Genomic DNA, 11,475 nt, shown 5'->3' with positions numbered 1-11,475 from the left:
TGAGGCGCGTACACGCCCAGGGGATGAGAGGTGTGTGCATGCTGTCCACACGAGGCGTTATAACGGTGCTCGTGGTTATTATGACCGTGTGTCGGAGGCATATCTGGGACAGAGGAATGCCGCGAGTTCTGCAGTTTATGAACCAATAGGTTAAAACAGCAGGCTTCTGCAGCGAATGAGCCACCTCTGGAGTGTCCCCCTGTTGGAAGAGACTCAGGGGGATCATCACGTGACCAGCTGACGCCAACGCAGAGCAGCTGCGTCACGGAGAGGGCTGTGTGGGTTGTGACACGCCGGAGGAGAGCTGTCAGTTCCTCCCCTCGCTGCCGCGAGAGTCGCGCTCTCTTGCTGGCTGAGTTTAACTCCACTCCCAGATAAACGATTGTCTTAGAGGGAAGAGGACAGCTCTTCTTCCAATTTATTATGAAACCCAGGCTTTGACAGATGCGATACGAGATGTACCGTCTGTAAAGCGACTTCCTCCCTGGAGCGAGCCAGCAAATAGCAGGTCGTCCAGAGAAACCCACACTCTCATCCCTCCTCTGTGTAGTGGCTCCAGCCTTCTCTACACAAATGCGAGGAGCCAGGAAATATCCGAACGGCAGACGATTGTCTGGTCTGATATTCCCTGAATGGAAAACGCAGGAATTTCCTGTGTTTCGGGATGATGGGTACTTGGAAGTATGCATCCTTCAGGTGGAAGTGAACCAGTCGTCCTGGTGAAAACATCCCAGCACCTGTTTGATCGTCAGCATGTGGAATACTGACAGATCGAGGATGTCTCATTCCCCCAGTCTTTTTCGGGATTAGAAAAATAACGGGAGTGAAAACCCCTGATTTTTCTCCCTTTGAGGAACCCTGGAAATATCCTCTTTCAACAGGAGTTCCAGCAGCTCGGATTGGAGCGCAAGACATATTTTCTGGGAGGACAGGAGTGTTTCCTGTATCCCATTGAACTGTGGGGGGGAGGGGTCTGTCCATCAGACACACACGCTGCCACTCTGAGAAACACTTCTAAGAGCGGGCGCACATGCTCGAGATGTTCTGTGGTCGTCATGGCAACGAGCCACGCCAGGGAGCCTCCACACGCTGCGTTTCACTCCGGCTCTCATCATGAGGCGTGTACACGCTCAGGGGATGAATGGAGGTGTGTGCAGTGCTGTCCACACGAGGCGTTATAACAGCGCTCATGGGTTTATTATGACCGTGTGTAGGAGGCGTATCTCGGACAGAGGAATGCCGCGAGCTCTGCAGGTTATTAACCGAGGTTAAAACCGGCAGGCTTCTGCAGCGAGCCCTACTGTCTACTTAATCAACAGATTAGTGGCAGCCGGCTTAATTAGCGAGCTCTGCAGGCAGAGGCGCTGGAAGGTATTTTGAGTGGGGGTGCTGAGGTGCTGGACTCCAGTGAACACTATTACGGGCACTATAGAGCACGCACAAAAAAACTCCCCACACGCAAACACACAGTAAACCCGCGACTGTTACAATGAAGGCTCGATAATCAGCTCACGGCATATAGGCAGGGGTAAAGTGTTATTTTTTACAAGTGGGGACTGGACCTCACCTCCTAGGGGGGTCCTGGGGGATGCTCCCCCGGGAAGATTTTTTTTAAATATTGAAGTTAAAAGCATCAATCTGGTGCACTTTGAGAGCAACATTAAGAGATCTATGGATACATCTCTCAACACCCAGATGAAACACAACTGTAAGCAGATGTTCTTTTTCTTTATGGATATTTTACAAATCACTCCCCTTTCAAACTGTATTCTTGTTTTACTGCCATATAGTATTTCCTAATTGTTTTTCCTTTATTCTCTTATTTTTTTTATAACTATAACGATCATATGAAGGTGTGCCGCGGAAATAATCTTTTGAATAATTTTTGACCAAACCGTTTGAGACCCACTGAGATAACTTAGACTAAAGTTAACTATCTAAACACTCAGAGAGTCCTTTAGCTCACCTGAGTCTCTCAGTCTGAGAGGAGAGCTCTCCTCCAGCTTGTTGTGGAACAAACAGCTCCGTATGTCCGTTAGTGCAGCTAGCTAACCAGATGCTAGCAACACGGTCCCTGCTGCTGGCACCGGTCCCTCTCTCTCTCCCCCTCTCTCGCACACACACAGAGCCGCGAGCTTGAATGACACAAGCACACTTTTATTTCCATCCAACTCTCTGATTGGTCTGGTGTCTTGCCTCTGTTGCATTCACTGAACACGGGAAATTACAGTCCTGCCGTCCTTTCTAGTGTCTTGATGAGGTTCACGTAAAGCACGGTTAATGTATTATAATATTGAGGTAGAATTGTCCGGGGCTACAGAAAAAACATTCGGGGCAGGCCAAAATATCATTTTACCAACAATGTGGAATTTATTGGCAACATATTACACAGATTATGCACAGCGGGAGCAGCAATAACCGTCAAATAATAATTCAGACAGGGGAGCTCCGCACCCCCTGCCTGCCGCTAGGGGGTGCTGCAGCGCCCTCAGCACCCCCCTTCCCGCGCCCATGTCTGCAGGTTATTAACCAATAGGTTAAAACCAGCAGACTTCTTGCAGCGAGACCCTTGGACCGAACGGGCTGCGCGGGGGCCTCAACATGCCGCGTCTCACTCCGACTCTCATCATGAGGCGCGTTCACGCTCAGGGGATGGATGGAGGTGTGTGCAGTGCTGCCCACATGAGGCTTTATAACGGCGCTCATGGGTTTATTATGACCGTGTGTAGGAGGCGTATCACGGACAGAGGAATGCCACGAGCTCTGCAGGTTATTAACCGAGGTTAAAACGGGCAGGCTTCTGCAGCGAGCCCTGGCGCCGTGGCACTGCGGGCGCTTCCGCTGGGGGCACTCAGCCTGGAATACTGCTCATTCCCCCGTTCTGGCTTCTCTGTGATGTGCTGTAATGGTCGTCATGGTGACGAGCCACGCCATTGCCCTCGCCGCCACTGCCCGTGAGGCAAAAGGGCTGCGAGGAAACCTCCACACGCTGCGTTTCACTCCGGCTGTCATCATGAGGCGTGTACACGCTCAGGGGATGAGTGGAGGTGTGTGCAGTGCTGTCCCCATGAGGCGTTATACCGGCGCTCATGGGTTATTATGACCGTGTGTAGGAGGCGTATCTCGGACAGGGGAATGCCGCGAGCTCTGCAGGTTTATTAACCGATAGGTTAAAACCAGCAGGCTTCTGCAGGGAGCCCTGCTGTCTACTTAATCAACAGATTAGTGGCAGCCGGCTTAATTACCGGCTCCGCTTCCTCGGAGGCTCTCGCGGAGCAGACCAAGAGCGGGGGAGCTTTACTCCCCTTTGACTCGCCGCCGGGAGACCCTGTCTCTGGGGTGGCGGGGGAGCGGAGACGTGGGACGGAGCCCCTGCAGCCGCCGGGGCGGTTGCTGTGGGCGTCTCTCCGCTTGCGGCCTCCTGTGGCCGGCGTGGACCCCGCGGCTGCTGCGGGCGTTGGTGCCGCTGTGGCAGATCAGCCGACTGGAGCCAGCTGTACATGCTGGTGAATGCCGTCCACCTGTTCCGCGGCCGTCTTGATGGACTCCACCATGGCGTGGAACTGGGGTCCGAACAGCCCGTCCGGGCTGATTGGAGTGTCCAGAAGCACTTTTCTGGCCGTCTCAGTAACAGACGCCGCCGCGCTGTGGTGACGGAGAGGGGGAAAGCATGTTCGGCCGCCAAGCTGGCACCCTGCTCCGACTCTGTCTCCCCCGTCCGGGGGAGAGGAGGGAGGGGAGAACCGAACATTGCCCTCGCCGCCGCTGCCCGTGAGGCGGGGCATTGCCCTCGCCGCCGCTGCCCGTGAGGCGAAAGGGCTGCGAGGAAACCTCCACACGCTGCGTTTCACTCCGGCTGTCATCATGAGGCGTGTACACGCTCAGGGGATGAGTGGAGGTGTGTGCAGTGCTGTCCACATGAGGCGTTATACCGGCGCTCATGGGTTATTATGACCGTGTGTAGGAGGCGTATCTCGGACAGAGGAATGCCGCGAGCTCTGCAGGTTTATTAACCGATAGGTTAAAACCAGCAGGCTTCTGCAGGGAGCCCTGCTGTCTACTTAATCAACAGATTAGGCTCGTAAGCCTGGACGGGCCAATCGTCCTCCTCGGCCACAGCAGCAAGAGTGTCCGCTCTCCGCTTCCGGTCGCCCGAGGGGAGACGAGCGCAGTGCATGCTACCTGCTGGTTTAGAGCCGCGTACGCGTGCTCTGACCCCCGGCAGGATTCGCATACTGCTTTTATCTCTGCAGGTCATAACTCATTATGAACCAAGAGCCACATGAGGGACAACCACGGACGCAGTTGTTGCTCATGATGATTCTCAATTGCTGTGCTTCAGTAACCGTGCTGGTTTGCTGAAAAAAAGAGGGAGCAGATTGCCGGGCCTCCTTCCTATTTATACCGGAAGGAGGCCCGAGGGTGGGGCCCACCTTGCGGGTGGGCCTGGACTACAAGTGTTTCAGTGCTGCGCGGGGGCGCAGGGGGATTACCCAATAGCGATAGCCTTAGAGGACGAAGCCATATACGAAATAGAACGGCCCTGCAGAGAATTTCTTCCCTCCAGAGCTACACATGGAAGTAATTGACAAGTGTGTGTGTGTGTGACTGTGTGTGTGTGTGTGTGTGTGTGTGTGTGTGTGTGTGTGTGTGTGTGTGTGTGTGTGTGTGTGTGTGTGTGTGTGTGTGTGTGTGTGTGTGTGTGTGTGTGTGTGTGTGTTAAAACTGTGCAGGTCTTCTCGATTGTGCGTTGGCTCATGAGGATGCGATCAACGACTACCTCCCCCCTGGCTGAATGGTAGTTACAGCTTGACATTACTTACTAAATGTTTTTTAGAAGCTGCAGGGGTAGATTTAATACTGTGTGTGTGTGTGTGTGTGTGTGTGTGTGTGTGTGTGTGTGTGTGTGTGTGTGTGTGTGTGTGTGTGTGTGTGTGTGTGTGTGTGTGTGTGTGTGTGTGTGTGTGTGTGTGTGTGTGTCAGACACACAGCCTCAATCCTGCTGCTGCTGTTCACGTGAGCCCAGCCTGCAGCCACCAGGATCTCACACACACTCCCTTCCTACTGACAGGGAAAACAGAGCCTAAATACACACACCTTAATCAACCAACAAGACACAGGCGAGGGGGGAGGATACAACACAGGGCACCAGGTGAGCACAATCAGCAACAACAGACAAGACGGGAGGGGGAACACTTTTCAAAATAAAACACATGTGCAATATACAAGGCCTGAAGCCGTCAGTCCATAGTGACAAAGTTATCTTTGTCACAGTGTGCATTTTAGTTCTGTTTATAAGCCGGTCATCTTTGGACATAATTTTTCTGTAGCCTAGTAAGCTAGTTATTGCTTGTCCCGTCAAAATTAAATAGCACTCGCTTAAATAATCCAGCACAGTCATTCTGAGTCTTACCTGCGGACTATGTTTACGGAATAAATGAAACAAAGTAAACTGTCTATTTCAGAAGCTTTAATGCAAAAATACAGTCTCACCACTTCCTGGTCCTTCCCTATGAGACTATGCAGCTTAAATACAACTTAAATTAAGCTCTAGTTGCTGGCTCCGGCTAAATGTTAATGTAGTTGCAACACAGTCTCACTCCCTGATAGTCAAATAGCGACGCTTGGTCAGGGTCCTTTGGCCAACCCGGTATCACAGCAAGACGTGAACATGTGACGATTTACCATGCTGGGAGACGTGAAGATGTCACGATTTCGTCCCTTCAAACGTGGCAGTTACACGGTATTGTTAAACCATGTTAGCCAGTGGAGAATTAACCGGAAATGCCAAGCAAATGCTACCCCGACGTAATGATTTATTTTGTAATAGTCACACTCGATTATGCCGATTTTCTTCTTGCTCCAGCTGTTCGACACCTCTTTTAGCAAAAACAAAGGCTACATTAATGTATTAAATCGATGTTAATCCATGCGTGTAGATGTGGAATTAACGGACGTGACGTTGTGTGATTGCGTTGCCAGGCAACAGCTTCGATTCATGTTAATTTACAAACTCTTCAACTACAACCGTAGTTAAATTTAAAAACATGTTAGAAGGCCTCACGAAATACTTTAATGCAAATTAAAATGTAAATGTGAAGGAATGTGTGTATAAAAAAAACATCGGTCATAAACGAAATCGGAAACTGACGTAGGCAAGATCCTCAGCTCGATGATTGGATGGTTTAGCCGCAATGCATGCTGGGATTTGGTGTTTATGTGATGTGAAATCTGAAAACGTTTTTTAAAAATCACGTTTTGTTCAGTCGGATAATCTCCACATGTCTACCCTACTTTTATCATTTTGGAATCATAAATCTATTGATCATAAATCTATCGATTAGATTTATGATTCGAAAATTGTAAAAGTAGGGTGCTCTATGCTGCCCATTATGGACACAAGCAATTTTCACCCATTTATTAATGATATGTTTTAAATTTGATAACACCAATGTGTTTCCCATCCCCTAAACCTCCTGGGGTGTGTACAGAGTTTAATACTGGCAACTTATAATTATGGGAAATACAAAAACGTCTTTTAAAACTACAATTCCCAGTAGAGGCTTGCCATAGAACATGTTGTGAAGCACAATAGCCAGCATGTGTAGTTCTGAGGGGGGGGGGACTAGTTTGAATCATGTTTTGGATAGTGTGCCGTGGATGGGCTTCATTCCGTTTCAAAGTGCTGTTTGACGCTCGACGTAACCTTGGCGCGCTGCCACTCCAACATCCAATCACAGAGCTTGAGGACTAATCACGGGGTTTGTCAAGCAAAGCGGCAGGTGTAGTCCCAAACGATAGCTGAGGATTATGGATAGTGTAGTGTCATCTGCCATCTGTCATTCTGCCATCCTAAACTCCGAAAACATATTTGTTTCTCTGAATCGAAGGGGAAAAACACAAAAGTATTGTACACAATTTAAACCAATCAATGTTGTGTAATTAACAAGTAGTAGTAGTAGTAGTAGTGCAGATATCACTGTCAAATCAATCGACAGTAAGGAGAATACTTACTTCCGGGTGTAAAATTCTCCGTTATCCAATGGGAATGGACGCTCACATTGCCTTTAACTGCCGCCGATGGGAATACATTGCAATCAGTTGAAAGCTCTTTGCGTCCGTTTATGAAGATGAAGGAGACTCGGCGCGTCACAAGTGCACGCCAAAGGACCCTGACCAATCGTAACTATTGGACTATAAGGGAGTGAGACTGGGTGTTTCTCAATCTCGAGTAAGTTTGCTTGGTAGCACACGTCTTCTGAGCGTCTTGCTTCAGAAGCGAGGCAAGAATACTTCCCAGCCTCGGAAAACGAAGAATGGAACAGGCGAGCAAGTGTGCAGGTGTGCGTCATATGAGAGACTCCGCCTTACATTTTTCCGCCACAGATTTGGGGAAATTGGTCCGTGCGCAAAGCATTGTGGGGATTTTAAGACCGCGGAGTCTACACATGTGCAGCCTCGAAATTTCTCCAAACTAAGTACGCCGGGCTCGGTAGAATTCCAAGTATGCTGGACATTGGAACAGTACTTTCGGCGGCACTCGATGACGTAGTATGCTTGAAATAGTGGCTCTGGAGCAGCTTTACTCGAGATTAAGAAATACCCACTGTGTTGGTAATTTAACCAACTGATCAGTCTCACCATGTCTCGTTCCTGCATATTTGTCTCATATAATTGCGGTATATTTGAACTCTGACCATTAGTAAGACCCAACATTACTACTTTTTAACCCTTTATTAAATGATGCCAAATGATTAAGTTGGGAGGCTGTGGCTCAGTAGGTGCTGGACTTGGAATCAGAGGGTAGCAAGTTCGAGTCCCACTGCAGTCAGCATTTCGTTGTGTCCCTGGGCAAGACACTTCACCCCAGATTGCTCCTGTGGGGATTGTCCACAGTACTGTATGTAAGTCGCTTTGGATAAAAGCGTCTAACAAATGACATGTAATTAAGTGTCTAACTTAAATATTGCCCAGACTTTGTCCAAGATCATGAAAGCTGTGAAATTTAATGAAGGAACTTCACCCTCTGCTCCCTTCACAGACACTGATCTTTGCCAGAGACTATGCAGCCGAGGTGAATACATCTTTCCCAGAGATAGATGACAAAGTCCTGGAGGAGAGAGAATGGCCAAAAGACTGCTACGTGTTCGAGGGAAAGGAAACTGAGCTCTGAATCGTGTATATGCCACTATTCAACAGAAAGAACTGCAAAGGATTGTCACACACAGATACAGATTATTTTCATGACTTTCTTCTCTGAAGTAGAACTGGTCTGGAGGCAAAAATAATAAGATACAATGATTTTCATTCAAGTTGTGGACTAGCAAACTAAAACTTCTGTTCAAAACAAAATGTTGGGTACTAAAAGGTTTTTCTGTTCATCGTTGACAACTACTTGTGTTTATGAGCAGGCAAGTTTATTTGTATTGACCGTATTGACCTAACCATTTCATTCCAACATTCTAGACTTGGCATTCTAGAAGTGTACCTCAACATTCTAGAATTATAACTTGACATTCTAGAATTGTAACTTGGCATTATAGAAGTGTAACATGGAATTCTAGAAGTGTAACTCAACATTCAAGAAGTATAAATCCATATTCTATCATTGTAACTTGGCATTCTACTATTGTAACTTGACATTCTAGAAGTATAAATCAATATTCCAGAATTGTAACTTGGCATTCTAGAAGTGTAACCCAACCAGTGGGGTAACTATCGACGGTTCAGCCGGTGCAACGTACCGGGGCCCAGAGCCTGCCAGGGGCCTATGCAAAAAACATTTCAAATATTTGTATTTTATTTTGCTCAATGGCATTGACCGTTTCAAGCAGTCTTCAAAGTAACCAAGCAACCTAAATTAATTTGTCATTTGTCTGTCCAATGACCTTGCTCCCTTTCATGTCATGTGATACCTTGCGTGACGAGCGAACTGTTTAACCTGTACTGTACTGTAGCAAGCAGCAGCAAGTTCGGTAGCATTATAAAAATGTAATAGCTTGCATTTATAATGTACAGCAAACCAAAGCGCAAGAGCAGCGCTCAAAAGAGAAAGGACAATAGAGAACAAGGAGATGTAACAGCTAAACTGACAAAATTAGACCGTTTTTATTGTCATACATCGTCCTCAAAATCGAGCGCTAAACGTTAGCAATGTTGACGTGCAACGGGAGCCGGAGGCTACCGATAGCTCACCTGCCTCACCACCATCATTGCCATCTAGCTCCACAAGTGAAGCTGTATCCGTGGCCGTGGCAGTGCAACCTTCTTCTCCAGCCAGCCAGGAGGAGAGGCTGGATTTGGCTGTTCTCGGCAGTGGTCCAACAGTTCCCTCAAGGGTCCCAACCGATAGAGGACTCTATGGCGCTATTAAGACCCCCGACGCCAAGATCAAAAGCTATATTATAGCAACCGGTCCATGTAGGCCTACCGGCCCATTCCCTGCAGACAAACATCAAGGAAACAGGTGTAATCCTCTTCTTAGTTCGCTGTGCCGTTGTCAGGATGTGGTGGTTTGAGGCCAGGGCAGGCTGTTGTTGATAGCCTACATGTGGCACTTCTGAGTGGTTGTGTATGTCCGTGCGTGTGTGAGCGCATCAGTGTGCACTTAAGTTTGGGGCGATGGAACAATATTTGCACCGGGGCCAATCATAACCTTGTTACGCCACTGAACCCAACATTCTAGAAGTGTAACTTTAGTTTCTAGAAGTGTACATCAACATTCTTGAACATTAACTTGACTTTCTAAAGGTGCAAATCAAAATTCAGGAATGGTAACTAAACAAAACTAACTAACTAACTAAACTGAAATTAAATCTTATTACACTTCCAGTAAGTCACTATCTGTCAACCCCTAATGGTGAGTTAACAGAAGTGTATTTCAATGGGAATCTAAAGATATTGCTTTGATAATTTGTTACTGAAATTTAAGATTCTAGACATGTATTTTAACAATCTTGGAGTGTAAATAAATATTCTACAGTTGCATCATAACATTCTACCTATGTGATCCAAAATAACCTTTAAACACAACTCTTATAACAAGCTGTCAGGATGAATGGTAGCTTGAACATGTCTTCTCTGTTTTTCTATAGATGCAGAGGAGGTCAAAGCAAGGATGGAGGAGTTCTCCACTTTCCAGCGTCCCTTCAGCCAGGACAAGATTGAGTTTGTGTTGAAGACAGCGAAAACCAACATGGAGAACAACAAGGACATTTTGCTCAGGGAGATTAACAAGGCTGTTCTCCGTCGACAGAACAAGATGTAAAGATGGATGGGGGCACAGTGAATGTTGGGACAAACATGAATCTCTGCATAGCATTACATCTGTGTGTCTGAGGATCTGTGTGAAGATGAAGTGATAAAAAAAGGATTCAATAATGGAACTTTATATAAAATCTGCGCATCAGTGTTTGTGTTTGCTCGTCAGATAGAGAGAGAGAGATGTGGAAAGATAAATATGTTATTATTAAAAATCGAACATATCCCTCTTTTTGCTTTTTCACCTCCAGGAAGTCTCTGCTACAGCCGACATGATGTACTTTACTTCAGACTTGACTGTGTATTGGTCTTGCTGCTTTAGCAAGCATTTATGGCATTATAGCTATTAGTTAAAAAAATTGCTTGGCTGATTTCGACCATTTTGGGGGTCATTGAGTCCATTTCTGACATTTTCAGAATCAGAATTGGCAGTTTTAACCAGAAAGTGGCCATATTTGTAATATACATTTACTGAAGTATTGTATTTAAGTACTTTTTGACATAGTTTTGAGTTATTCTATTTAATGGCACTTTATACATTTGTATTCTTCTACGATAAATTCAAGCAAATATTACACTTTGTACTTGATTTATTGTTAACACTCACTCAGTTACTTTGTACATATAAAAACACATATATACTGATATTGTATAACCTGTTTAGCCCGAGAGCCCCCGGTGGAGGGGGCTGCAGGTTTATTTTTTTCACGAAACTGTGTCTCAGGGCTTCTTAATATTTCAAAACATATTAATATGTCATACCAGATTAACGGGAAGAAACTCAGCTAACTGACGATATGAACCATTTTTACCAAAACAAAATAAAAGTTTCATAAGAAGTGTCTAAATGACCCCTGAGCGAAAAAATGCTAACGCACTTGGCACAGAACTCAAGGTAAAGATACCCTTATTACTTATCGTAACTGCACATACAAGATATCCGACTAAAGCTGAGATTCCACAGATTACATAGGTATTAGTATCATCACTGAGCGATCAGAACTCGCGACAGAAGAAGCAAACACGTAGCATTACGGAGCAAACATGGGAGATCGTCTCACCTTAGCTGTTATTCTGATCAAAAGTCGTGTTCAATGGCATTAAAACGATAAGAACGCTGCTGAGGGTTAATCCATAGGTTAATCCAATGTGTCTGTCACTTTGAAAAAATGATTGATAATCCATAATTCAATTTTTATATAAAAATCGGAGAAT

General features: G+C 46.4%; 2 protein-coding genes across 13 annotated transcripts in view; one reads left to right on the top strand and one right to left on the bottom strand.

The window, feature by feature from the left end:
• LOC307015403 (cytosolic phospholipase A2 gamma-like) overlaps nucleotides 1–2,094 on the bottom strand; it is a 50,765-nt gene extending 48,671 nt beyond the window's left edge. The window contains exon 1 of the mRNA XM_079643970.1: nucleotides 1,967–2,094. The gene's annotated coding sequence lies outside the window, so the exon portion shown is untranslated. The remainder of the gene's footprint in view (nucleotides 1–1,966) is intronic.
• A 455-nt stretch (nucleotides 2,095–2,549) lies between these two features.
• Nucleotides 2,550–10,704, top strand: LOC307016065 (uncharacterized protein). Of its 12 annotated transcripts, none has more exons than XR_013801740.1 (5): nucleotides 2,550–2,662; nucleotides 4,734–4,798; nucleotides 4,984–5,152; nucleotides 8,042–8,178; nucleotides 10,095–10,704. XR_013801740.1 is itself a non-coding variant. In XM_079645100.1 (5 exons), the coding sequence occupies exons 2-5, from the start codon at nucleotides 4,796–4,798 to the stop codon at nucleotides 10,265–10,267; spliced, it is 378 nt and encodes a 125-aa protein (XP_079501226.1). In that variant the 5' UTR covers nucleotides 2,550–2,662; nucleotides 4,734–4,795; the 3' UTR covers nucleotides 10,268–10,704. The 12 variants fall into 12 exon arrangements, 7 of the variants coding, with proteins under 7 accessions (XP_079501226.1, XP_079501232.1, XP_079501231.1 ...); XM_079645100.1 differs by having other exon boundaries at nucleotides 8,042–8,074; XM_079645103.1 differs by lacking the exon at nucleotides 2,550–2,662 and adding an exon at nucleotides 2,719–3,047 and having other exon boundaries at nucleotides 8,042–8,074.
• The last annotated feature ends 771 nt before the right edge of the window (nucleotides 10,705–11,475 follow it).

This window comes from Notothenia rossii (genome assembly GCF_949606895.1).
Source record: "Notothenia rossii genome assembly, chromosome: 8".
NCBI classification, from domain to species: domain Eukaryota; kingdom Metazoa; phylum Chordata; class Actinopteri; order Perciformes; family Nototheniidae; genus Notothenia; species Notothenia rossii.
Note: the sequence above shows the minus strand (reverse complement) of the source record. Positions and strands in the feature narration are given on the sequence as shown.

Excerpts from the sequence above, each read along its gene's own strand:
- LOC307016065 (XM_079645100.1), top strand. Across the intron at positions 5,153-8,041 it reads GATACAACACAGGGCACCAG|ACACTGATCTTTGCCAGAGA; the intron begins GTGAGCACAATC and ends CTCCCTTCACAG. Across the intron at positions 8,075-10,094 it reads CCAGAGACTATGCAGCCGAG|ATGCAGAGGAGGTCAAAGCA; the intron begins GTGAATACATCT and ends GTTTTTCTATAG.